Source organism: Azolla caroliniana, unplaced genomic scaffold (genome assembly GCF_043228905.1).
Source record: "Azolla caroliniana isolate FFs.n. ecotype wild unplaced genomic scaffold, voAzoCaro1.0.p SCAF_10, whole genome shotgun sequence".
In the NCBI taxonomy this organism is placed as follows: Eukaryota; Viridiplantae; Streptophyta; class Polypodiopsida; order Salviniales; family Salviniaceae; genus Azolla; species Azolla caroliniana.
The window spans coordinates 5059023-5086680 of NW_028230445.1; the positions used below are offsets into that span (position 1 = coordinate 5059023).

General features: G+C 37.3%; 3 protein-coding genes and 1 pseudogene across 5 annotated transcripts; 1 reads left to right on the top strand and 3 right to left on the bottom strand.

Annotated features, from left to right (window-relative positions):
* The first annotated feature begins 776 nt into the window (after positions 1-776).
* On the top strand, positions 777-14096 carry LOC147858806 (phosphoglucosamine mutase family protein). Of its 2 annotated transcripts, XM_087325884.1 has the most exons (18): positions 777-961; positions 1238-1438; positions 2434-2500; positions 2595-2778; positions 8499-8551; positions 8677-8765; positions 8882-9109; positions 9189-9253; positions 9336-9396; positions 10329-10446; positions 10549-10630; positions 10715-10787; positions 10894-10955; positions 12432-12527; positions 12622-12776; positions 12949-13045; positions 13119-13196; positions 13754-14096. In XM_087325884.1, the coding sequence occupies exons 1-18, from the start codon at positions 949-951 to the stop codon at positions 13865-13867; spliced, it is 1836 nt and encodes a 611-aa protein (XP_087182010.1). In that variant the 5' UTR covers positions 777-948; the 3' UTR covers positions 13868-14096. The 2 variants fall into 2 exon arrangements, with proteins under 2 accessions (XP_087182010.1, XP_087182011.1); XM_087325885.1 differs by lacking the exon at positions 1238-1438.
* LOC147858807 (uncharacterized) lies at positions 4394-5717 on the bottom strand (annotated as a pseudogene).
* Positions 14097-14757: 661 nt separating the features above from the next.
* LOC147858808 (protein S-acyltransferase 24-like) lies at positions 14758-22514 on the bottom strand. 2 transcript variants are annotated; one of them, XM_087325886.1, is made up of 13 exons: positions 22070-22507; positions 21657-21797; positions 19054-19166; positions 18867-18946; positions 18623-18786; positions 18400-18538; positions 18217-18316; positions 17844-17901; positions 15912-15989; positions 15735-15833; positions 15439-15517; positions 15209-15357; positions 14758-15139 (listed from the first exon to the last, which is right to left on the bottom strand). In XM_087325886.1, the coding sequence occupies exons 1-13, from the start codon at positions 22403-22405 to the stop codon at positions 14942-14944; spliced, it is 1734 nt and encodes a 577-aa protein (XP_087182012.1). In that variant the 5' UTR covers positions 22406-22507; the 3' UTR covers positions 14758-14941. The 2 variants fall into 2 exon arrangements, 1 of the variants encoding a protein (XP_087182012.1); XR_015530360.1 differs by lacking the exon at positions 15439-15517 and having other exon boundaries at positions 15002-15139; positions 22070-22514.
* Positions 22515-24914: 2400 nt separating this feature from the next.
* LOC147858809 (BI1-like protein) lies at positions 24915-27025 on the bottom strand. The gene is made up of 4 exons (XM_087326167.1): positions 26704-27025; positions 25883-25996; positions 25596-25753; positions 24915-25454 (listed from the first exon to the last, which is right to left on the bottom strand). The coding sequence occupies exons 1-4, from the start codon at positions 26963-26965 to the stop codon at positions 25251-25253; spliced, it is 738 nt and encodes a 245-aa protein (XP_087182293.1). The 5' UTR covers positions 26966-27025; the 3' UTR covers positions 24915-25250.
* Positions 27026-27658: the final 633 nt, after the last annotated feature.

A 27658-nucleotide genomic window follows, 5' to 3' on the forward strand; every position in this document is an offset into this window, starting at 1 on the left:
ATCTTAAAGGAAAAGTGTGAAAGCGGAAGCGTAAGACAAGTGTGAAAAGGTGAAAAGAGTCAAGCACTAGCAGTCGAGGGGGAAAGTAATTGAAATACAAGCAACCAAGAACAAAGGCCGAGTATCAAGAGGAAGTAGTTGGAGCGCGCCAATAGGAGAGGAAGATATATAAATCGTAAAGTGTCGAAAGCAAGGAAGGGACATACATATATACTTATTTTGAGTCAGAGTGACTAAGCCTAATCCTAGAATTGTATTGAGTGAGTGAGCGATACTGATTATACTCAGTTTTGTACTATCATTACATGATTTGTTAAGTAATCAAATACCTATACAAAGGTATTTGTTCTTGTTTAATTTATAGAAGATACAAAGGTACCCATTTGGGTTGGCCCAGCTACATGCGTGCCAAAAGGGTGTGCTAAAGGCATACACTTGCACGAAAAGGACACCACAATATATATATATATATCTGATGGTGTACAAGGTGGGCGATTTGAGACCCACTCGTATGTACCCATACAAAATGAAAACATGAGATTCAAACGTGTATGATGATGATGCGAGAGATCCAATGGTCCGACAAGAATTATGGTGATTTGAGGTCCAAATGGTCTATGATCTGTGACGGTTCGGTTTGGGATGGGCATGAGGAGATTGCTATGTCCACTCAAATTGGCATACATAATACACATACCATGGTGAGGAGGCAAAAGAAAGAAGAAAAAAACAGAGGTTTATTATCTCTGGTCCATTATTCCATTGGCTTAGAGAGACACATGCAAAAAGAAAGAGGAAGAAGGGAACAGAGTACAGAACAGAGGAGGAGACTTATATGCATATATGTACCCTTCTCCCTGTCTGAGGAGGAGCTTGCAAACATAAATTGATACAGGATACCAAAGGCTTCTAGTAGATCTGTCTTCACTCTCCTCCCTATCACCTTCCATGGCTGCTTCAGGTAAGCAAAAAATCCGCCACAAAAGTCCTCCATTCTTCATTGTTTTTGTATATATGTGTGTGTGCTTCGTTTCTCCCCCCCCCCCTGTTTCTAGGTCCTTTCATTATTGGTCATGTGAGCTAACGCTTGAAGAATGAATGAGAGATGGCTATATGGTCTAAACAATGCCCTGTGTACAAAAAGAAGTATTGTATGGATCTGATTCTTAGAAGAGTTCAATTCAAGGTTTTCTTGAGTTTTTGAAAAACAAACGTGTGGGGCAACTGTGGTGTGCAGCCTCATGCATGTGGAAAGTATGCCAATTCACATATTTCTCTAGCCCTCAGTTGCAAGAGACCTCTTCCTCTCTTGTGAGGAGGCCTTTTGAAGGCCCGTCTAGAGCACTTCAAACAGGACTTTTGGTAAAGATGATCAGACCTCACCTCCAGATGGACTTTCGCAGCTCAAAAAAGCATTTGCTGCAACCAACTTTGCATGGTCTGTACATTTTCTTTTCCTTTCGTGTTTGTGTTGTGCTTTCATTCACTTCATGCACGCTTTTTCGAAGATTTTCTAAATCCTGAAAGTGATCGATATATAGCTCGAAATGACTATTTACCTTGGAGGGACTAATGTTAGGACTGCACTCTCTGAACCAAATAATTAACTTACTAAGCATGATTAAGTAACATAAAATTCATGTAGAAGTCTAGAGCTCTTTAGGGTTTGACTCATTGCACCCGATCATGATCCCGGGAGCCAGTGGCCCATCAGCTTGATAGAGGCATGGATGCATCCCAATATCATGTTCAGGTCCCCGGAACATCGAACATGCATCTGGGGTTTCAGAATCCATAATATGGATGATCAAGAAGCAATGATCATTGACATGGAGGATATCCATGAAAAACAAATGGCTGAAAGGGCTGATCACATGGATAGCTAAACTTTACATATATGCAAACCATAGGTCTATTTCTTGATCGTAACCATCCAGGCATGTGCCATACCCTGAGGTCTATGTGAAGTCTTTAGTCATCCAGAGCTGAAAGCCTTGAGGTCTTTCTAGACCATAGGAAACAATATTGGCCAGATCCTCTAGCGAAAAGACTTATTCGGGCCTTCATCAACCTGTAAGTATTCATTCTGCTATCTTTATGAACACCGGACGATCATCTGTCTTAGTAGCATAATTCATCAACCTGTAAGTATTCAGCTATTCACATACTCATAACAACTATCAATATTTTTACATTCTGCTATCTTTATGACCACCGGATGATCATCTGTCTTAGTAGCATAATTCATCAACATGTAAGTATTCAGCTATTCACATACTCATAACAATTATCAATATTTTTACATTCTGCTATCTTTATGACCACCGGATGATCATCTGTCTTAGTAGCATAATTCGATGTTTCCCATGAACATTTAAAAATGACTTCATTGGTTTTAAATTTAGATCTCATTCCGCTTTCCATTTAATTCAGCCATGGCCTCTACAAGCAATCCTGCTGTTGTTGATGAAGTGGATTTTAAAAAGTTGCAAAATGGCAGGTAATTTCCCTTATTATGTCAGAACTATAAGTTGTGAACGCCATAATCTTGGATGTTGACAATTTTGGCGTTTAATAATATCATTGCTTAACAGTGATATAAGGGGAGTTGCAGTTGCCGGTGTAGAAGGAGAGCCTGTAAATTTAACTACTGAGGTAGCAGAATCAATTGCTGCAGCATTTGCCGAATGGTTAATGGACAGGAAAAACATAAGTACTCCTGAAAAATTAAGGATATCAATTGGCCACGATTCACGTATATCGGCAGATGCCTTACAGGTTAGCAATAACCTTTCTAATGTGAACTTCTTAATGTGCTTTCCAAATCCCATAATTGTGCAGGCTTCCCTAGTATATGCATATTTTTGGTTCATGCATCTGTTTGTATGACCTAGCACTAGACGGTGATTTTTATGATTGCCATACCTGCAATTGAGATTATGTTAGCCTGTCTCACTCTGAATCTGGACACCAGGCCATAGCTCATTGAAGTTGAATCACAAAACTATTAGTATGGCAAACTCAATGACGCAGCAGGTGTACCATATTGTAGTGGCTTGCGGAGTCTTTCCTCTTCTAGGTTATCTTCCTTCCCCATATACTTATCTCTGAATCTTATCCTCTCTCTGATGTTGGAGAGATCAATGTTGATTTGTGTGGAGGGCAGTAGTAGTGCAGATAGTTGCAGAGCCCAGACAAGAATCTACGACTGTTTGACTGTCTGTCTCTTCAATGTCTCTCCTCGTAGTCATCTCAACATCCTCCAAGTTAGGGCTTTTGGTTGTGTGTTGGATAGATGCTCAAGAAGTGCTCTTTTATTGCTTTCTTTTCAATGTTCTGTTCTTGGGAACATGGCCTTGATATCATTGGTAACATGTCTTTCACAATCACACAATTTCCCTAAATACTCTATATGACTCTTGAGTTAATGAAATAATAATCGCAAGTGATAAGAAGCACAATTGTTGTACTTAGAAAGAAAGAAAGATATATTAACATCTTTTAAGAGGCCAAAATGGTCAATAAGACCAAACCAGAGATTACATCTTAAGTGTTATCTTGTCTTGGAGAACAACAAATCAAATTAAAATAAGTATTACTCCGGAAAAATAAGAGTGTAAGATTTAAAATAAAAAAAACTGATGAGGGAATTTGGTTTTCTGCACATGTGAGATTTTTAAGTTAGATATATTGTAACTTTTGCCTTCGAAAAATCTCTAGCATAGGTTGATCCAGAATGGAGAGGTCTCTGAAGCGAGGGAAGCACTTGCGATGGTGGGGGATAATGGCCTTTATTTTCCGATGACAATGGTGTTGAGATCGTGGTCCATGGGGCCAGGGCCTACGTGCATGACAAATTGCTATTGCCCGATCAATTGTATCCCCTTTGTTATGTCCTGGTTGGGAGCCCGCTTGTGTATCCCTTGATTGACGTGTAGCATTAGTAGGAGTGATGGGGCTAAAGAAAATTGTGATTGTGCTTTGTGGATGAGATTGTGTGGCTGTATTCTTCAACAACTTTTCACAATGTCTCTTCAGCCCTAGCAAGAAAAGTCCTAGGCACCCTTGGTCCTCATATTCCATTACCTTGTGTAGGGGGCCAAAGCCTTGTTTAAAGAGGTAATGGTATCTCCCTCTGATTTCATAAAAGACACTACAGTGACAAACATAGTGTTCTTTGGGATTTCTCTCCTTGATGACACAATTGGCAAATTCTTTATTCTAGAGGTATTCGTGTATATCTGCCTACCTCAATCTGTAACTGATGTGATGAAGTTCGCAGCTGCCTACCCTATCACACTGCGCAGCGCATAGGATAGATGTATGTCCATATAATGTTTCCTGATGATGAATCCATCCTCCGATGTGTGTAAGAAGTGTCTTATAGTGGGCCATCTTCGTACCAAGTGATATTTTGGGGCTGATCCATGTTATCTTGTTTTCCAAGTTGATAATATCAGTTCAGATCACTCTATTCTTTTCCTCTTTGGTCATATTTAGATGGGGACAGTCCAAGCTATATTGGAACAAGGGTAGTGCTTCTATACTCATGCCATGTGACTCGAACCATTGCTGCATTTCAGCATACCAACAATGAATGTCTCCATTTTTAGCCAGTTGTCTTGAAGACATAAGTGCCAACCTTGGGTAACTTCGTTTAGGGAGCTCCTAAAGATGTTGGATAAATGTCATTGATCGGAACAATGCCTCGGTGATTATAGGTGCTGCTCCCATCTCTGCCCGATTATATCGTGGGGCACTGATGCTTTGCTCCTTATCATGCGGGCAATCATTGACACTGAAGGTCTCTAAATCTTTCCAATGATTTGCCTTGTTAAGACTCGGTCCCCAAGTTTCTACTCCATAGAGAAGAGTTGGTGTGACAAGTGTATCAAATAACCATAGCTTAGTTCGTGGCTCTTGGAACTGCAAATGTGCACATTTTCTTTGGAGAGCACCAAGGGCTGCATATCCACGGGAAAGTCGGGCACAAGCAGCCTCCCGTACGGAGAACCTAGGCCCTGTAAATGTTACTCCTAGGTATGTGTAGGAGCGTGTGTATTCCACCTTTTCCTCTCCCAAGAAGAATTCCGGTTCTGATCATGTTACCCATGCTTTAGTGGTGTTAAATACCATCATTTCAGTTTTATCCATGTTGATTGACAAACCTTTGTTTGTACAAAATAGTTTAAAGGCATTTAGATGTCTTTGTAGTCCCTCTGGAGAGTCAGAAATCAGCACTATATCAGCATATAGTAATATTTGTATAGCTGTACCTGCTCGGCGTGCTCCCAAACCCCTGAATCTCTCTATGTAATGTGATACCTCATCTATATCGAGACCGAAGAGAGTGGGGGATAGTGGGCAAATTTGCCAATGAACCTGAACTAAAGTTTACATCTAAAAATTTGTGAACGGAAATAAATATAAATAAACTAGTAAAACTGGATAAGGTATTTGGTGTTCCCATCTAAAACTTCTGCCTTCAAAATATCTCTTCCATGGGTTGATCCGGATGGAGGGATCTCAGAAATGAGGAAAGCACCTTCACTATGGAAAAATGCCGAAGGTACCAATGCTTCCCATCTGAATTTTCTGTTGCCTGATACATGGTAATCCCTTTTGAATGTTATAGTTGAGACCCTGTATATAGCCTGTGCTTGACTGTCAGCATGGCAGTGGCAGGTAATGATGCTATAGAAAGTGTGAAGATTCATTGCTGATGTGATTTTGTGGCCATGCCATTGGCCTTCAAGAACTTCTCTCAACATCTATTGATTCCTAGAAAAAACCATCCCAAGAATCTTTGATCTTCATATTCAATTACCTTCTAGAGTGGGTACAGTTGGCAGATGTGTCCTTTATAGCTTTCCATGCGCAATCTCAATCTCTCACTTATGTAAATAGGTCTTGAGCTGCCCTATCACCATGGACATAAGAATGTGTATCCGTGTAAGGGGATTTGATGAACATTTATCGTGCAATCTCAATCTCTCACTTATGTAAATAGGTCTTGAGCCGCCCTATCACCATGGACATAAGAATGTGTATCCGTGTAAGGGGATTTGATGAACATTCATCGTGCGATAAGTGTCAGAGAAGTTCTTTTAGTGGTCCATCTTCCTACTAAGCAGCATTGTGGGGCTTATTGACATTTATTCATAATTATATTCAACTTATAAGTTTGGATCATACTATTCTTGTCCACTTTGGTCAAGCCCAAGTGTGAAACAAACAATGAGTATCTTTATTGACAACTATTTTGATGACACAAGGGCTAACCTTGAGTACCTTTGCTTTGGTTGCTCCCAAATCTGTTGGGTACAAGTCACTCATTGAAATAGTGTGTCGTTCACTTATTTTGGTGACTTTTATCTCAGTCTGAATTGTACCATGATCACTGAGGGTTTGCTCCTTGACTTCCAGGCAATCATTGAGATTAAAATACACTCCAGACTCTTTAGCTATATGCCTATGAAGGCTTGGTCCCCAAGTTTCCACCTTGTAGAGAAAAGTTGGTGTTAAAATATGAGAACCAACTAAATGTTTTTGTGATTCTCGGATTTGTATACATGCACGTTGTCTTTCAAGAGCACCGAGGGTGAAATATCCACATGCAACCTTCTATAAGGAGAATTAGGGCCTTGAATATAACTCTAGTTCTGATTGTTACTAACCATTATATTTTACTCCAATACAGGAGTCTATTAATCCTTTTTTTTCACATTCTCAGTACCAATCCCAATCCCAACTGCAATTATAATCTTCAGTGTCAATCTCCATCACTTTTTTTCTGCTCTGTGAACTTCTGGAACTTCCAAATGGCTGTAAGGCATTAGTCATATCACCGCTTCAGCTAAAGTTTGACCACCAGAGAAACCTTTTATAAACAAAGAAACACCTCCTTATGATTTTGGATTCTCTAAGACTCAGTTTCACATCCATGAAGCTAAATTTACTGCCATCAGTCATATCACCACTTCAGCTAAAGTTTGATCACCAGAGAAACCTTTTTCTGTAAACAAAGAAACGCCTACTTATGATTTTGGATTCTCTAAGACTCAGTTTCACATCCATGAAGCTAGATTAATTTTGAACAAGGAAGTTGACAACTTGTTGGCCCCAAAGATTGGTGTTCCCTTCAGTTCTTTATTGATAATTGATAGAAGAGGATAGAATAAGATAGATATTCAACCTTAAACCATAGTCCATAGTTGAAGCCTATTTCAGCAACGAAAACCCACATGTGAGCTTCTAACTTACTCTCCATCTTAAAAGTTCCCCGGGAGCAAGCAAAAATTATAAAATAAAAATAAAGCAGTGATTAAGTGATGTCATAAATAATGGGGGCACAGAAACTTTCTTTAAATAAGTACTTGGCACTTGCTTTTTCTTCATTTATCTTCTTAGAGTGTTTTTACTTCAATCATCAGAAAATCTCTTTTCTCTTAGCCTCGATTTCCACTCGGACATATGTCTGTGCTCGGTTGTTTTGTTTTTGTCTATTTATTTATTTTCCGTGTAGAGCTATAAAAACGCAAAACCAATAACTCACTTTTTTATTTGAGTAACAAAATTTCATTAAAATTTAGAAACCCCAAAACCATAGAGAAAGAGCGGAAAATGCGGAAAATACCAAAATAATGAAGTATCAAAATTTGCGTAAATTCTATCAATTATAGATGCAATGATTATTTGTTTATCATGGAAAAAAATACTAGTATCATTACATAAAATTTAGATTCAAACTTGAGCATAATATTATAGGTGGGACTCTACAAGGAATGAAAACGAGGGTAAATCTCTATCACCTAAGCACTTGGTATATACCCAAAAGATTCTCTCCCAATGAAAAAGGAAAATATCTTTCCTGTGGGGTACTTGTAGTTTCTTTTGTAGAAAAGGTTTAAAGTTAGAGATTCTGGATGTTCTGGAATCTACTTGTGCAGTTGGTTTTTAGATAAAAACATATCTCTCAAACACAACTACTTCAGATTTGTTTTACAATAAATCATGTGATAGGTTATTGGTAGCATCTTTCTAATGATAGATTTAGGACTGGGGCAATTTGGAAGGAATCGTTAGGTTATTATACAGCCCTGTTTATTAAAATCTAGGCGGGGTAACCAGAAAGATGAAATGTTTATGTCTCTAGCTGTCTCATGCTCATATCTGTCTTGTGAGAGCCTCTTTGACGTATTACTGATTTGATAAATAGTAATATCTTTCCTTAGCGATAACATACTTGAATGTCAATGACTGGAGTCTGGGACACCTCTCCTTTAAATTCTTGGTTGTTACTTAAGTGCAATTTGTGTTGTTTCCTATGAATAGCAAGGATAATCTGCGAGTCAAAGGGTATTATTAAGCCTTTCCATGCCATAAAATTCGAGTCTATGATTTTGTAGTTTTAAAGAAAATAACATTCTTTAAAATACACTTTTATAATAAATTGAATGGGCTGGCTTGATAAGACTTCTGTTTCACATTAAGTGCAGTATGCAGTGGCTCGAGGTATAGCAAAAGTTGGAGTGGATGTAGTGATTTATGGGTATGATTATGTAATTTTTTTACTTATCCCTTTACTCAGTCTGGGAAGCTAAGTGTAGATTAACTTAAGGTAAACAACAAACCGAGACTTACAGAACCCTATGATATTTTCTTGTTACTGTACAGCTTGGCTTCCACACCAGCGATGTTCTATAGTACGATTACAGAAAGGAAGGATATGTTCTGTCCTGTGGATGGTTCAATTATGATTACAGGTAATGAAACTTGCGAGTATTCATGGTTATAAATAGCAAGAGTTTAAGCAGTGTTGATAATTGATGGAATTGCACATGGCAGCATATTGATTCAGTAATATTTTTAATTGAAACAGCAAGTCATCTACCATATAATAGGAATGGCTTCAAGTTTTTCACAAACAGTGGAGGGCTTGGAAAGCCTGATATTAGCGACATTTTGGCTAGAGCAGCCAAATTCTACGCTAGTTTTAAGTTGGACACTCCTGGTCCATCCAGAGATAATTCATTGAAAAAGGCCAACTTCATGGATCAGTATTCCTTGACTTTAGCACAAGCAGTTAGAAAAGGAGCTGGAGGTCTTGGTAAATTATTTACTTACTGATATTTGTTTTTCTGTGGGATCATTATCTGAGGCTGTATTGATATCTTATAATCTTTCAGAACATCCATTGGAGGGGTTTCACATCATCGTAGATGCTGGTAATGGGGCAGGAGGTTTTTTCCCGGTACTTTTGTGCAGCTATTCAATAATCCATACACTTTAATAAGTACTGTTCCTAGCCTGAATGCATGGTATCATTTTCACAGGCGAAAGTGCTTGAACCTTTGGGTGCAACAACTGTTGGCAGCCAATTTTTGGAACCAGATGGTATTTTTAATAGACCATTAACATTGCATTGTTATATATAAACCAATTGATGAAGATGTGAATGTTACTGCTTTTAGACTTATAGGCTAATATGGTAATTCAAAGTTGTATGATATAATCACCATTGGGATTCAAGAAGTTTCATTGATGCTAGTATTTCCTTTGAAAGAAATAAGCTCTGAACCCAAGATATATACAAGCTATACCTAATCTTTAAAAGAGGAAATTGTTTCTTCTCATTAGTGTTTGTAAGCTTTATACTTTCATATATACTGCAATTTTATCTTATCTTTATCAATGTTCGCAAGTCCTTTTAATTAAGTAATTCATGTATAAAATTATGATCTTAACCTGCCATAAAATCAGCCTGAAACCCTTATTTTCGACAGAATACCTTCATCTGTCAATCTTATAACTCAATTCATAACGTTTGCTAAAATATTACACTCTAGAATAATTATTGAAAGTTCAAATTAACTTCAATTAGTAGAAGCAAATTTTCTAAAATGAGGGAGCCTAACGTATTGTGTATATTTATTCACTGGTTAGTAAAATCATTTATATGTGATTGTGTACATCTTGTATTTATACAATTTTTCAAGGGTTGTTTCGTTAATTTCAATTTCTTCATGGCTGAGTTAGTCAATCATGCTAGAAATTCAATGTGGTGCTTGTACTTTCTCTTCAGAATTCATAGGAATAGGGATGCCAAAACATATCCAATGTGTAGACTGGCAGTCAGTATTAATGTGTGTGTAGATAGATATATCTAGTTTCATGCTCTCATTCATTTGTTCATTCTCGCATTTATGTACTTAGGGAATTCACATGCTTTTGTTTTTATAAATGTTTATGCATGTATATGGTTGCATGGTCATGTAAACGATAATTGATCCATTAGCACTCTTACTAAATATGTTCTTTTCTTCCAGGCATGTTTCCTAATCATATTCCTAACCCTGAGGACAAAGATGCAATGGCAGCTATCAAAAAGGCTGTTCTTGAACATGGTGCTGATTTGGGTATCATTTTTGATACAGATGTGGATAGGTTTGTCTAGTGTTAAAAAATGAATAACCACAATATTCATGAGTTTCTCACTGTATTGGTTCATGAATCCCAAGGTTCATAAACCTTTGTTACATGATGCAGAGCTGCAGCAGTTGATTCGAATGGCAAGGAAATGAATCGAAATGGCTTGATAGCACTTTTATCGGCCATTGTCCTTGCAGAGGTTGAATTTTTATCCGTAATTGACATTATATTTGATTATACAAATGTATGAAGGTACACATACTTAACACATTTAGTATGACAGCATCCGGGAACAACTATTGTCACTGATAGTGTTACTTCAGATGGTTTGAGCGCTTTCATTGAATCCAAATTAGGTCAGTGGATAGTTTCATATCAGAAGTTCTCAAGATAGTGCCTACATGCCTACATCCTGTGCAAATCCTGTCACTTTGGTGTACTGACTCTTGATTTTCTTTTCAGGTGGCAAACATCATCGTTTCAAAAGGGGTTACAAGAACGTTATTGATGAAGGCATCCGTCTTGTATGTGTATAGGCAATTTCTTTTGTCAATCTTCATGTTTATTTAGCTAATGCTGTCCATGGTGTATCAAATTGAAGCTGTGTACAAGCAATTTAGAAACATATAAAAAAGATCATTCGTAAAGAACTTTCCATCCACAGATAGGGCATCCATGGATTGCTTCCCCATGCATGAAAATATATCTAGGCCAGGGCTTCCCAATGTTGCAGAACTGAGAATTGATGTCCCAGATTCCTGTCATCTTGATTCACTTAGTTACCGTAAAGGTTAATCCCTGTGCTGCTGCACCCAGTCACAGATGCTTATAACCCCTAAGGATGAAACATGTCTGTAGAGTTGAGCAGACTGTAGACATGTAACAAGTAAACACCTCTAGCATGCAATAGTTTATACTAGTGTTCTGCATTTTGCCATCCTTCTGTTTTGTGCCATCTGTCACACCCCAAAGTGGGGTCATAGATGCATTGGCTTGGTCTATAGATTGATGTCAATATCTTATGGATGTTATTGTCACATCTTTCTTGCCATTCTTCTTAAACAAAACACAAAGAAATGGGGATTGTATTTATATAGGGCTTAAAAAAGATGCAAAATATATTTGATGACATTGAAAGAGAAATCATGTTTAGCACATTGTGTGCATAAATGAGTTTAGATAGGTGCTGTCTCGCAAAAAAGCTATGATCATGTTTAGCGCTAATACAGAGAGTTTTTGAGAGGGATAGAAGCATAGTTGAATGGGAATGAAGGTAGGAACGAAAACAGTAATAGGAATTCAATGGGGGTAGTCTGCGAGGGAATAGTCTGAAAATACATTAGACTGCAGTGTAGCATGGAAGAAGGTAATATTGAGGAATTTCAGGTTTTTTCCCTCTGGTAAACTTTCCATGATAGATTTCTGGCACGAGGCTTGAACACATTCCCTTTCTGACTATGGATAGAACTCTCTAAAGGCTGTAATATAGCCACAATAATAGAATCTATGCACTATACTCACATTGAATGACATCCCTCATCATTATTATTCAAGTCTACTGTAAAAGTTTATTGACCATCAAAATGTTATGATGCATCAGAGATGATGGTTATAAAAATGACTGATATGAATGGCAGCCGCGAGGATATTGGTTGCAATTTCAATAAATTAATAAGCATTTGGGGTTTGGAAATGATATGTGGGAGGCGTATGTGGGCTTAAGATACAATCAAGATTTGTCAGGCTTTCTAGGATCTGTGGTGCACATTATGTCTGTAAATCAGGCATTAGGGACTGAGAGAATATATCCAGGACGGCGAGGATATATGTCCAAATATTGGACATACCCTTTTAAGATGATAGTTCTCAACATGTTGTATACCAGGGAGTTTTATTCTGTGTTCTTTCTGATTGTTGTACTTGCTAACAAATCTGAGTAAATGTAGTTCTTAACTGCAGTGGTTATTGCACATTCTCTGACTGTACAATGAGTTTTTCAGAATTCTGTTGGCCAAGAGTGCCATCTTGCAATTGAGACAAGTGGGCATGGAGCTTTGAAGGAAAATTATTGGCTCGATGATGGAGCTTATTTAATGGTGAGCTCTGAAGCAACAGAGATTCACCTAAATTAACAAAGTAAAAAGATAATTTAAGCTGAACAGCATGTAGCCATTTGTGTTGCTTGCATAGGTAAAATTGCTGATTAAGCTAGCCTCTGGGAAGGCAGCAGGACAGAACACTGGCAGCAAAGTTCTTACTGATTTGATCCAAGAACTTGAAGAACCAGATGTTTCTGTGGAATTACGATTCAAAATTGATCAAAATCATTCAGATCTCGCTGGGCGGTAAGCCAAATTTTATTTCTGATGACTCTTTGAAAAGATAACCATATTCAACAATGAGGTTTGAGTAATTGATTCTTATGGACATTTTTCTGAAAATTATTCTTGTTGAAGTGTTAGTTAGCTTCTCTTGTTGTCAAAATCCTGAAGGTAAAACTATGTTTCATGAATGCAGGAATTTTAAAGAATACGGGGAGGAAGTTCTAAAACGTTTGGTTTTGGTGGCAGAGTCGGATCCAAATCTGACAAAAGCACCTGTTAATTATGAGGGGGTAGGTAAACCCATTTTTGAAAGATATTATTTTTACATGCATATACAGCTTAATATTAATACTAAAACTGCAGGTTAGAGTGTCATGCTATGGAGGCTGGTTTTTGTTAAGACTATCTCTTCATGATCCAGTTCTCCCCTTGAATATTGAGGTGTGCTTTTCCCTTAATTAAAATTAATAACATTGTAAATTTTTCTTAACTGTAACCCAAGAAACTCAATGCAGGAAATATTGTTGTTTTAGGTTTATAAGAAACTCAATATAATAGAAGATTAATCACTGAACACCAACAATGCATGAAGATGCTGTAAATTTGGAGTCTAGGCAACTTCAAGTCTTAGTAAAAGGATTTTCAGATCTTTGAGTTTTTTGGGTTTCTTACATTTTTGAGTTTTTTTCAGCATTCATTTTGCCTTTGAAAATAAATTTATTTGTTTGAAAACAAATGCCCAATTGACCACTTGGTAAGTGTCTTGGGCTTTGAGTGAAGTCAGTTATAAGTTACTGATCTTCTGTTGGATAGGAACCCGACCTTGAATAGTTTTTGAAGTGTAAATTCTGGGAATTGCTTCTTTCTATAGGACCTTAATTTACCTTGGGAATTCCTCGCTTTTATAATCCTCATACATCAGTAAGACTTGGACTACAAAATAATTGTGTAAAAATGACAAAAAAATACTCGGTTTTGATATTTTGAATGTTCTTCAGGCATCATCACCTGAAGCTGCTGCAAAAATTGCGATTGTTGTTTTGTCTGCTGTAAAGGATTTCAAAGCATTGGATGTAAAGCCATTAGAGAAGTATCTTCAAACTGCAAATTAACAAAAGAGAAATTTGGAAGGAACTCAGAATTATGATCTGAAGAGATGACGCTTACAAGCATAGTATTTGAAACAGCCAAGAAGAAGACTATGGCATCATGCCGTTGTCCTGATTAAAGCAGTTAGTCCTGAGGAAATTTTTTTGTGCAGTCAGTTGGGTTGATGGAACCACTGAAATTTATGTAATCATTGTAAGAAATTGAGTTTCCATAATAAAAAGTACCAAGGTTTATCCACATGAGTATCTATAAAACCAACCTGATGAATGGAAAGTTTTTCCTAATCACGTGTCACCAACCTGTGGTACCGTGCAAAAACAATACCTGTATATCTTAAGTGGATGCAATTAACTTCTTGCAGATTTTGATGGAGCTGAGTCTGGAGTTTTGTCTCCATGCTACAGTGCATGTACAATGAGAAAAAATGTTACAGAGCATAATGTGCCGTTCCAAAACAAGAATTAAATTAACTGGCCAGTAGTACTGTAACAAAGGTCAGGTGATAACTTGCTTGTCCAAGTTAAGAATTAAATCTACCAAGTCAGAGCAATTTAGAGAATTTTCTTCAAAGGCCTTTATATTCATTTCAATTGATATGTGTTGGCTGTGTTCGTATAGGATCCATCAATTATTTGTTCTCAGAAATGCATTATTGAAAGATATTGGGAACATTGGGAACTTGGGAACTCAAATTGTTATAAATTGTAAACAAATCAATGATTAAATATCAAAGCACATGGGATGTACATTAATGTCAAAGCTGTTTGTGCTACTAGAATCGAATGCACATCAAGGGGAATAGAGTAGGAATTGCTCTACATCAGAATCATCTGACTGTTCGAGGTCTATGACAGATGCAAACTGCTTGCAGGAAGTTTTAACTCTGGGTTCGTGATGTAATGAGAATAAAATGTATTCACAATATTTCTTTACAGTAACCAGCCATAGGTACATTACAATTTTAAACGAATTCCATTTCAATTTGTGAATCCAATTTACAATGAGGGTTAATGATAGCTGTGATGTGTTAACTATTCCCGATGAGGATTGACAAGTTATTGCAGTAGCCCCAATGCTTATACCATTCCCAATTCAATTTGTGATATGGGTTGCTTAGGCAATCTAGCATCTTCCATGTAGCCATGTAAAAGGAAATCACTACAGTTCTTTTGGAACCCTTGATCGTATGGATTGTAAAATTTCCCATCTTCTCCTTTCAAGTAGCTGTAGCGCATTGCGTTTGATCGCTCATTGGTTGTGATATTGCGTGCTATCTGCAGATTGGGAAAATGTCATTGTTGAAGTATGCAAAAAAGCCATTGATAATGTGATTATTTGATTACCTGGGTTGCCTGAATTGTCATCAAGGTAGCAGCGCCACAGAATATCAAAATATCAACTATAAGGAAAGTTAAAATACCAATGTGATGTGTACTGATATAGTGGAGCCAGGCAAACCCTGATGAAGAAGCACCGGTAGCTGTCCAGATTCCTGAAAAGCATGTAGTTATCATGTCAATTAATGATAAAGTCTGTTTCCATTGAATAGATGGACTTCGCTAGTAGAAAGTACTTTGAATAGTTATAATCACACTAAGAAGAATGCCAGTAGTTTCCAAGCATATGTATACAAAAAAATCCCATTTGTTCTTCTGCATCCAACAAGTCCAAATTAGCAAGCCTCCATTAAATGTTGGGAAAAAACAAGGCTCATGATGATTGTTTAATAATAATAGTAAGAATTCATCTGAGAATGACAATACGAATTCTCATTTGCCTCATTACACCCAGCTCGTGCTATTCTCTAACAAGCATGGAACATTAACTAGACAAGTACATGTTCTACTACATTCTTCACCTTCACTTTACCTTTCCAACACAATTAGAAATCCATGGGCAATGGTGATCAAACTGTTCCACGCATCTATTACATGATGAACAATGCTTGGACCGTAGAGGCCTTATAACCTGCAACAAGATGAGAGTAGAGTAAAACCAAGCTGAAGATGAAACCTGAAGCATAGAGAATAAGATTACGTCATAGACCTTGCAAGTTGGACATAATTGGGACCAATGTCCTGCCCAAACAGCTGGATTGCGGAATTCACTTTTTAGCAAAGATTGCTGCATTACAGAGTAGCTTAGTAACAAAATTCTCAAGTCAATTTATTTTGTTACAGTTTATGACAGCTTTCATGGAACAACTTGATGCAGTCAAACAAACTAACGTCTGCGAGGGGGTGAAAACCTAATACTACTGAGTGATGAGTCATGAAAAAACTTTTATGAATACAGAATGATAATTTTCTTATGCAAAAATCATGTACGTGATTAGCAACTGCAGGGATAACTGTCAATTGTAGAATGCTGTACCATTTCTATCTTGATTCACAACTGATAAGAGTACAATATATGATTAATCGATGTGGACATGAAGCTACACCTAAATCTGGAAGTAAACTTCCTATCTTATGGCCAGGACCAAATGACCTACACATTTCATCATGTTCAATTGACATCCTAGAAAATCACCCCACAAAGATCTATGCCAACAAGGGATGTCTTTCAAGATCCAGAGCATCTGTCGATGCATATTAAACATGACAATTGATGAAGTACATCATGCTGCGTCCCGCTTCAAAATTACTGGGGTAATCTGAACTTAGTAAATGTGTCATAGAAATTGAATGATGGAAAACATTGAAAGCATATTGTAGCATGCCATTGCTCTCAAGCGTCAAAGGAACTACAATATAAGAAAACAACTCGTTCAACAAAAAAAATACCCTCATGTATTTTCAACCTATAATATTATAATAAGTGCAACAGGCCACTTTCCACTTGGGATATTGTTTGAATATATTCATTGAGATTAAGAACCTTAATCTCAGTTGAGATTATACATAGAGGGATTGCTTAAGACCAAGAAATCTGCTTCTTCTGACCTTGAAGGCAGTGAAATAAAGTCTGTATATTTATGATTGCTATTTTTAGATTAGTAGAACACTCACCTCTTTTTAGGCAGAAAATTTGGTCCTTTTACATTATGATCATATACGCACCTTTGAAGTGCTAGTAACAATCGGCAACGGTTTGAACCGAACCGAACCGCGACTTAACGGTTTAAACGGTTCGGTTCAGGTTCAGGTTTTTTTAAACAGTTTGGTTTCAGCAGTTGGAAACCGTGGTTTTAACGGTTTAACAGGTTTTTTTTTTAAAATTTAGAATTTGCTTTTAAACAATCTTTTCATTTTTAGACCTTATCCTCACATTTTAGGAACATCTTTAAAATCTTTAAAATTTTAAAAATTTTTAATTAAATTTTGACTTAAGTTGAAAACCGAAACCAAACCATGAAACCCCGATTTTAACAGTTTGAAAAAAATTTAACAGTTCGGTTTAATGGTTTCGTGGTTGGGTTTGGTTCAGGTTTCAAAATCTTTAAACGGTTCAGTTTTGACCCTCTCAAACTGAACTGAACCATTGGCGATTGTTGAGTGCTAGAAGCACTGAGCATGAAATGGGTATTTCAGGCTGCTTCCAGTTGTGGAACCCATGTAACAGTGCCCATAAAGTTTATTGTTTTTTATCATCTTCCATCCTTTCACTATGATTTATCATATATTTTGGCTAGTGTACTCCTGTGACTAGTCTCAATTTTTCAGTCGTTATACAAGATCTCCATTGAAGTTTCAAAAGTGCTCATGCAATTATATTTCAACATAGATGTTGCAGTATATTATCATATGTTGAATATTTAATGTAATTCTACATGTTTTAACCTTCTAAATATCAATCCCCTAGTTAAGTCTCTGAAAGGAAATGCTGAACCGCTTTTTTCCACAATCCTTGTTTCAATGTTTCCAAACTGCACACTATAATAGATTTAAGTAATATATAATTGGACTGCAAGTTTCCAGATTAAAGTTATGGCAGCATTGCCTCGATAAAATATAAATTGGATAACATACTACTAACCTTATCATTTTGATCTTGCATTTGAACATTGCAGACGTCAATGTATCCAGGATCATTGCTATAGCACAAACGGCACACGTGATCAAAAGGAAAAGCATAACTTCTTACACAAAGAAAAGTAAAAACGAGATAATTATTTATGATTTTCAAAACAGGTCTACAATAACTACATTTAGGATGGCTCAGTACAGCAAACGGAAGTAAACAATAATGTTACCATACACCACCCTTTAAACAGAAAACAGCATCTGGGAAATCAATGCCAAAACAATCATGATGCAAACAAATATCTCATAAACTATACTTCAGAAACAATGGAGTCATACTTGTGATCTATATGCTTTAGATTGTTTGCTCAGACTCAAAGTGATACCTGCTGCATCTATATAACAGAATAAGTCCAGTTGTTGCAAGAAAAACAGATAACCAGGCCAAGGCTCCAACAGTTGCTGATATCGTGAAAAGATGGGATGCTGTAGAGAGAAGAGTATGATTGGAAATCTAATAACTAACAGTAACTTGAAGCCCATACACAACCAATGAAAGAAAAACTCACAGATAATGACGGAGTTAATATATATTACAATCATTGAAATGTTCACGACCCAGAGAATTGGAACTAATCCCAACTTTTTTATCCTTCCTAGGGGACTTTTATCATCTCCACGATTCTTTAAGACTCTTTCTGCATTTGACTGCAAAGTAAGCATACGGAAGTCAACTGCTTGTTTAAGTGTATAAATCCTGTACAACATTTGCAATATTCATTGTGTACTTACAAATAAGATGACCAACCTCTTATGGCCACTGTCAGATGCAAGTTGTTTTGGTGTACACCCACTTTTGTCAGTGACCATGAGATCTTCCATGGTACCCGCTTGAGCTAGTACTGTGCACGCTTCTATATTCCCTCCTATTGCTGCCCAATGCAAAGGAGTGCAACCTGCTTCTTGAAAAGTTAAGCCTCATGGGAACCAGCATGTATAAAATGTTCAATTACAATTGAAATGATCTAATATCTACCTTCTTTATCTTTCCGAGACTTATCGGCATCCATAAACAAGAGTAAACGAACAATATCAGGAAATCCTTTGTAGGCAGCCCTACATTTAAAATTTTATATAAAACAAATTCCAAAGAGATGTGTTATTGTTCATTGATACAACAAGCAATAGCCAATAGAAACACATTATAACTTAAAGTGTACTACCAATGAAGAGGGCTCCTTCCATCATTATCCGGAGCATCAATATCAGCACCCCAATTTGTTATCATATGATATAGTAAATTAATTTGTCCATATTGAGCAGCAATATGAATTGCCTAGAAGAAACAAGGGGACATTTCAACACATGAATCGCCAAATCCATTACATCTTAGACTCCATTTTAATGAGCATTAGGGAAAAAGGAAAGATAGATGAAAAGTCAATTTATGGATGTATGAAAAAATGCTTTTACATCTTTTAAAAAGTTAATAAAGCTTCATATGCTTAACATGAAAACAAATATTTCCTAGAGACTCAAAACGTAATTTCTTCCTTTTCTGATTCTTTGTTTCTTCTTGTATTAGTAACTATGGTGAGTATTAACTAGTGTTCCGAAGAACATAAGGAAAAGAGGCAGAAAAAACATCATTAATGTATGCACTTCACCTTCATGATCCATACAGTGAATCTGAAACCATCACAATTTGCTCACCAAGAAAACCCTCTCCCGCTAAACACCCCAAATATCCCAAGGCAAAAGTAACTAGATATTGCAATCTGCCATGTCCAACAAAGTTTCTCTAGAAAGGAATATGCAATAAGAAGAAAATGCAAGTTGAGATAGAATCTTAAAATACCCAAAAGATAGGCTTTAGAACAAGAGGAAAGGAAACTGGACTAAAGTTAAATTATTGTAGACAATGGTTAAATTACAGAACCCAAAAAGGCTAGCTGCCTTAAAACATCATAAAAAACATTTGACAATTGAAGTGCATCCTAGCATACAAATGATATCTGAAAATCGATTTGATAATGACATTCTTAGCCTGAGTATCTGTGGTCCAAAGAATTATTGAACTGAGAACAAATGTAATTCAGCACTATCTCGTGGATAATAGAGATTACTACCTCTATGTCACATCCAGTAAGAAGTAGTGTAGCAATCAATACAAGCAACATCTGGTAAGCCACAACCAATAAATATACAAGCTTCTGATAAATAGACAGAATAGCAAGCTTGCACATCCAGCAAGAGGTAATGTTACAATCAATAGCAAGTATCATCTGGTAAGCCAACCACAATAAATGCACAGAGAATCAATGAGCAAAGCTTATGCTGAGCACACTGGATGGATGGTTGAACCTGTCTGAATTTACAAAGAAGTCAGAACATCAATGCCAGCTTGAAGCCAGGATAACGGCAATTCTAGCCTGGCAATAACCAAGTGAAACCATTTGAAGAGCGTCAAGTACGGCAATTGCAAAGGACTTCCTCCAGTTGATACTTTGATATTAGACTTCTATTTCACAAATATTTCTTTTTTGTTCAGCAGTCAGTCCATACAAGAACACAAGATCCATGTTGTAATATATGACTTTCAACTGTTGGCAAGATCGTTACCACATTCTCTACATACGAAAAAAACATGGAACGGTTTTCTAGGAAACATTGGATGCATGTCCTTTCTCCCTCCATATTGCTTGTGTGATCAAATATTTGTCGTTTAATGTGCAAGGGTAAGTGCATCTTTGTCTGAATCACTGGTCTCCACTACAATCCCAGTCCTGCATAAGAGCATGAATACTCAAGTAAGATCATGAGCACTGATACATCTTGAAGATGAATCCGTGGATAGCTTCTTAGTAGATTTCCTTCAATTCAGACATCTGAACATGAGCTGGACCACGGAGAAAAAGCAATGTCCACAGGATCCAGAATTATTTGTCTAACAAAGAACTATGTCCCGAGTTAGGGAGACAAGGATCTATGGATGCAACTTTACTTCAACTCATGTTTGCATGTCCATACTGAAAACTGGAAAAGCTAGGTTGCCTTTATGATCTTTTCAAAATATATCATCCTCATTAACTTACAAAAGTTGAAACTTTCAGAAAAATAACGGAGATCTTAACAGAGACTGCTGGTTCCGAGATATATACTCTTGTTATTGCACATCAGATAAAGTTGCTGCCTATAATAAAGAGGAAGAAAGTATGCATATCTTTCTTTCCTGGAGAAGTGCTCCAAAAGTTTTGTTTATCTATTGATCCGATGTTAACAAGCTTGTCAAAGGATGAGAAGCACAAAATTTAAATCAATACTGAGTTACAAACTTATTGTGATGTTATCACATATTGAATCTTCAAGGGGGATTGGTGGGGAGGTACTCCTAGACGAGCAAACCAATTATTGGTAAAACACAAGAATTCTTATGTTCCTCTATGCTTCAAGGAAATAGTGATAGAATGCTGGGGAGGTGATTTTATTATGTTCTTTGGCATTTGCATTAACACCTACCAAAAGATATTGATACAATGATCAGATGAAAACATCAACAGGGACCAGCTATGAAATAACATAACTATATAGAAAAAAATCTGAGTTGGCTTCAAGTTTTTATATTTCCTCAAATACCTGTATTGAACCCCCCTCTCAAGAAATTTATGCATTTATATTATCAATTCGTCCACTCTTTTTGTTTCCAAGGAAAAACAAAAGGTCATTTAAAGAAATAACGATAGACTCTGGGGCATTCTGGAGTTTCACCTTTGATAAAAATTAACAAAGGTAGACATGAAATTAAATTCTATCCGGAATATCTCACCCGATATCCATGTGAATCAGCACATTCGATCCGGGCTCCATTCTGCAACAATAGATCGGCAACTGGAACGGAGCCACAAACTGCAGCCCAATGTAACGCAGTCTGTTCTGAATGATCACGGGCATTCACGGCTGCTCCATGCTGCGCCAAACCAAGAAAACGACATAACAGGAAAGACAATGAGAAAAACCTACAAATTTCTTCTACATATAACAAGAATGGCATATTCCATGCAGATAAACAGGTGTCTTCTACAGATAAAAAAAAGGAACCGATAAATTTCTTCTACAGATAAAATGAAACCCAATTTGCATACAGCAAAAAAAACCAAAAAAATCTTTGATAGAATGCATGAGGAAAACCAGATACATAAGAAGAAGAAGAAGAAGAAAGACCTAAGAAGTTTTACTTGCCTGAAGAAGGTAATGGGCAGCTTCAAAACGACCATTTAGAGCAGACCATTGAAGAGGGTAGTAACCACCACCATCGGGGAGAGACACTTGGCATCCCGCAGCCTCGACAAAGCTGCGAAGCTTCTCCATATCTCCACTAGAAGATGCTGCGGACAAGTCATTGGCATTGTGATTACTGCTGCTGCTGCTGCTGCTGTTAGAGAGATTAAGACTGATCAAAGGTTCTTCCGTCTCCTTCTCCTTCTCATTGTCTTTGTCTTTGTCTTTCACCTCCATCCTCTCCTTCAGCTGCAGATGAAGGTCCCTACCAATCACTTCGATCTCGGACAGCTCCATCGGAGGGGCAATCCACAGAAAGCTGAATATATGAAATCTATCTGTAAAATTCGCTCCTGATCTACAGAACAACTTGGCATGTGCATAAAACAGAACAGAGTTTGTTGGCTCTGTGTGTGTGTGTGTGTGTGTGTGTGTGTGTGTGTGTGTGTGTGTGTGTGTGTGTGAGAGAGAGAGAGAGAAAAAAACAATTGAGTTTGTGTTTTTTTATGTCCCAATCAAACAAACAATTGAGTGTATATATGTATGTATGAATGGGGGAAGAATATTTTCTAGGTCACCCAATCAATCATATGCTCTCTCTCTCTCTCTCTCTCTCTCTATGTGTGTGTGTGTGTGTGTGTGTAGGTCACCTAACCCACCTCTTCCTCCATAGGTCCCTTGACAAGCTGGCGCCTCCGCCTCTTTAAGCACGGCTCCTGGCTCCTCCTGGCCCACTGCCCCCCCCCCCCCCCCCCCCCACTGTAATGGAATACTACGAGGACCAATAGTGCTTTAGGTCTCTCTGCTTTCTAGAACTCAAGAGACCCAAGGAGAAGTTGCGAAAGGACCACAACACAACCACACAATGTTCGTCGACAAAGAACAATCATCGCTTTCTTTTCGCCTTGCTGCTCGGTCTCACACCTCGAGCCGATCAAGGGCTGCACAAATGGGCTCCTTCCTAACCAATGCATCGTAAAAAGGGATTATGAATCATGATAGATCGAGCAATAGCAAATTGTCATGCTCGCCATCCCCATCCTCTTGAACCATGATCTTGCCACCCCTTGTTGTCGACAAAATAAAGGCCATTATCTCCTGCTTCAGATATCTCTCCATTTTAGATCAACCTATTGTAGAGATCTTTCGAAGACAGAAAGATGCAATATATTTGGCTCAAGAATCTTACACATATCGATTATGAGATTCTTTAGTCATGTCTTAATTCTATTTCTATTTAATTTTTACTTAGTTATGTCTAGCTTGGTTTGTTGTTCTCAAATGTAAGCCAACATTTCAAGTTGTAGCCCCTTGTTTGGTTTTATGGGCCATCTTAGGCTCTTAAAATCTGTAAATATATATTTTTTCTTTTTCTTTTTGCTTTGAGTGTTCATCTATGTTATGTGAACATCTTTGCAATGATTGTGTCTCACAAAATTTATGACTAAATATATTTGCCATTTCTGTCAATTGTTCGTAATGATGATATCTGTAAAAGCAAGGAACAATGTAGTTGTATGTTTTCAAGTCTAAATATAGGGCATGGGACTAATATGTCCGGAAAATGTGAGAGAACTACACAACATTTGCAAAATATGATATGTTTGTTCACTCATTTCTTAAATTAGTTCGCACATCTAATGTCTTTGATTAATTAATTAGTTTACTTTGTCAACGGTTTTTTTTAGTAACACTTTTATTAGTAGTGGGAAACCTCAAAGTGAGATGACAACCCACAAAGAATAAAGAGAAGTATAAAAGTGTCAATTAGACTCTAAAGAGCTTAAAAGCACTCAAAGTAAAGATTGTAAATTTGCAGTGTGATGTCTCTAAGTTGCAAACAATCAAACAAAGATTGCCTGAGGGATTGCTTAAAGAAGCTGACTTCATGCAATTGATTTCGATCAAAGACCTTACTATTGCGGGCCATCCAGATGGTCTAGAGTGCCCAAAATCTTGACCAATCTTTGTCAACAATTTGGCTCCTCATCCCTTCTTAGAGAGCCCATCATTCATACAAAGACATTTTCATAGCTTCACTCGACACGTCTTCTTCCAAGCTTTTTCTTTGCTTTTTTTTTCATAAAAGACACATTGTTGACGTTGACCAAGCATTCATTAGCATTATCAACCATTTCTAGGGTTGTCTCATTCTCAAATAAAAGACGAGTGAGTGAACTTAATTTTTTTTTATTCGGAGAGGTTCGAGGAACGCCAATGTAGCACATCTATGCATCACAAACTTATATACAAGAATACATTAGTAAAATCAATACAAAATGCAATAGTTTGAAGAAGTTTATAATAAAAAAATCATTAAAAATTCTATTTGAAAAATGGAACAGTACATTCCTTGCTTCTTTCCTTCGCAAAAGAGTGGAATGCCTAAATAGCTTTGGTATCAAAGAAGTCTGATACTGCATAAACATGCATGTGTGACTTACTAATGTAAGGCAATGCATACTGTAATGCATCTGTACACATGAAAAAGGGCCAGTCGCTCAATTAAACTTGGGAATATTATGCCTCAAAGCATGCTTAATTACTTCCATACCACAAAATTCACTGGCTACAAGGAGAAAATTTAAACATTATTTTAGGGATGAAAGGGGAATCCTATAGTGCAAAAAGCAAATCTGAAAAAACATATAGAAATAGGACATAATTGTGACCCACTTCCAAGTTGAGCATGTAAAATGATTGCGTAATAATCCACTTGCATGACAAACCCATAAAAGGATGAGGCAATAATCCACTTCCATGACAAGCCTATAGTATTATAACATAATAAAGTGGTCAATGAAAAGCCTCCAAAATTATCAACAATCAACTGAAAGGTATATATACATCACTGCTTGGGTCTTATTAAGAGCAATGGACCAAATACATCCCCATTCATGATAAAGTGCAATGTGGGAATATACTTGCCCTTGTCTATATGATGGATAAACACAATTACACAAAAGACTTCTGTATTTCAAGATGGATGCACCCAAAATTACAAGAATTCCAGCGAGAAATCAGCACAAAACCAGTTCAACTAGCACAATTGCCGATGTGCTAAAATACCTACCCATCATTATTACAATACAGTAGATATTTTGATAGTGTTATAACGTAAGATCGAACAAACTAGAGCCATTTATCGGTTAGATTTTAGCAAGCTGAGCAACATCAGGAAGAGATTTAAGATGTCTAGGTATAGCGCCACTGAAGCCCAAATATACTCATCATAGCTGAAACGTTGGATGAGGTTGTCGGTGTCAAAAATGATATAGCCACAGAATATAAGAGCACCTACTCCGGCGTATATCGATGTTGAAATGGGCCCTAGAGGGAAGAAAGCCTGCAGAACATATAATAAATCACATTCAACCCCAAGTAGACTCAAAAATGAAAAGAAGAACTCACAAAATGGCTTACACATTCAACCCAGGTGGGGCAGTAAAAAATTCACAGAATTAAAGAACTGTAAACTGTGTGTTACCTGAATGATGCCGAAGACAATGAGGATGATAAGGGATGTAAACAAGAAAGGGCCCATGAAGGAGAAATCATAGCCTTTCTTTGCCGCCCAGAAAGTGTATGCAGTCAAAGATAGAACGACCACTGCTGTCAGAATCAAAGCTTCAAGAACTATGGCTCCTGATGATGAAAGAAAACAATAATCAACCCACGAGTTAATTTAATTTTGAAACTCTAAGTACTATCCGACGATATGGATACTGATGAAATACTCAATCCAATGGAAATTAGTGCTATTGATATTCTCACCACTAGTGAAGGCACAAGAGATACCAACAGAGCAGCTAAGGGCGATTGTGAAGATGCCAAGCAAAACGAGGTTTACCGGATGCTTCTGGCGATAATAATACATGGGGCACATCACTGCAGCAACCACAAAATAAACAAATAGGTGAGTTACAATAATACCCTTGCATAAAAGGCCAAGCCACTATAATGTATTGGGCCTTGCACAAGGCCAAGTATATATATCCTGCACAAAGGCATAGACATGCCAAACAGGTACAATCTGCAAAAAAGATATAGTCATGGGGCATGGACAGCAGACGTATAGCAACATTACCATTACCCAAAGCATGATGCAAATTCACAGCAATGGAAGTTCTTAAACACAGAGATACATGTATTAAATCATACACAAAAAGATATAGTCATGGAGCATGGACAGCAGACATATAGCAACATTACCATTACCCAAAGCATTATGCACATTCACAGCCCATGGAAGATCTTAAATGCAAACATACATGTATTCAATCATACACAAAAAGGCATAGTCATGGGGCATGGACTGCAGACATATAGCAACATTGCCATTACCCTAAGCATTATGCAAATTCACAGTCTATAGAAGATCTTAAATACACACATACATGTATTCAATCATACACACACATACATGTATTCAATCATACACACACATACATGTATTGAATTATACACACACATACATGTATTGAATTATACACACACATACATGTATTCAATCATACGCATACGGGCGGCTGCGCACGCAGAGGCAAACATACATCCATACACAATAAGAGAGACAAGAAGAGAGGAAATCAAACCGATGAATGGCGTGAGGGCGACGACGTAGAGAATGGCAGGGGTATTGAGAAGGAACTGAGAGGTCGGGGTGTGGAGGACGACGAAGGATGCGACAATGGAGGTGAGGAGAAGCTGAATGCCGACAATGCCATAGACTTTGCGGATGAGGCCCCATCGCATCTCGCTCTCAGATGCAGAGATTCCCGGATATAGCACATCACCGCCCCCCTGTTGCTCCACATCATAGAATGAATTCCCCGGTTTGCCATATCCACCCAACATCTCTCTCTCTCTGTGTGTGATTGCGTCTGTATATATATATGATCTCTTTGTATCTCGGTTTCTTTCTGTGCAGAAGGGAGATCTCTCTTTGTATCCTGTTTGGTCTGGGTCTGTGTGTATATATATATGATCTCTTTGTATCTCGGTTTCTTTCTGTGCAGAAGGTAGATCTCTCTTTGTATCCTGTTTGGTCTGGGTCTGGATCTGGGTCTGGGTCTAGGTCAAGGGGAACGGGAAGAGGTAGGGGAAACGTGAGTCACGGTTTTGTTCTTCTCTGTATCTTTTGTTTTGTGAAGAAGCTACTATCTCTCTATCCATGTCCACACACCGTACACGTATGTATGTATGTATGTATGTATGTATGTATGTATGTATGTATGTATGTATGTGTGTGTGTGTGTGTATGTCTGTATGTATGTCGGTAGGTATGTATGTATATATGTATGTGTGTGTGTGTGTGTGTGTGTGTGTGTGTGTGTGTGTGTATGTATGAAGCTTTTTTTGACCTTTTGATGGGGCTACAAGGTTACCCCTGCTTTATGGAGGGTTTCAAGTGTCTATGTATATATGTGTCTACAAATGTATGTATGTATGTATGTATGTATGTATGTATGTACAAATATGTGTGTATGTATTTAATTTATTTTTATTTTTTTAAAGAAGATATCTTGTCATTAGTGTAAACATTTTACA

Coding starts and splice junctions, on each gene's coding strand:
- LOC147858808 (XM_087325886.1), bottom strand. CDS start 22,405: ATGGAGCTGTCCGAGATCGAAGTGATTGGTAGGGACCTTCATCTGCAG. Junction 19,167..21,656: donor CTGATTCACATGGATATCGG/GTGAGATATTCC, acceptor TGTTTCTTCTAG/GCAATTCATATTGCTGCTCA. Junction 15,140..15,208: donor TGACAATTCAGGCAACCCAG/GTAATCAAATAA, acceptor CCCAATCTGCAG/ATAGCACGCAATATCACAAC.
- LOC147858806 (XM_087325884.1), top strand. Junction 9,110..9,188: donor AAAAGGAGCTGGAGGTCTTG/GTAAATTATTTA, acceptor ATAATCTTTCAG/AACATCCATTGGAGGGGTTT. Junction 10,788..10,893: donor TTTCATTGAATCCAAATTAG/GTCAGTGGATAG, acceptor TTTTCTTTTCAG/GTGGCAAACATCATCGTTTC.
- LOC147858809 (XM_087326167.1), bottom strand. CDS start 26,965: ATGTTGGGTGGATATGGCAAACCGGGGAATTCATTCTATGATGTGGAG. Junction 25,754..25,882: donor CTCTTGTGCCTTCACTAGTG/GTGAGAATATCA, acceptor TTTCATCATCAG/GAGCCATAGTTCTTGAAGCT. Junction 25,455..25,595: donor TTGTCTTCGGCATCATTCAG/GTAACACACAGT, acceptor TATGTTCTGCAG/GCTTTCTTCCCTCTAGGGCC.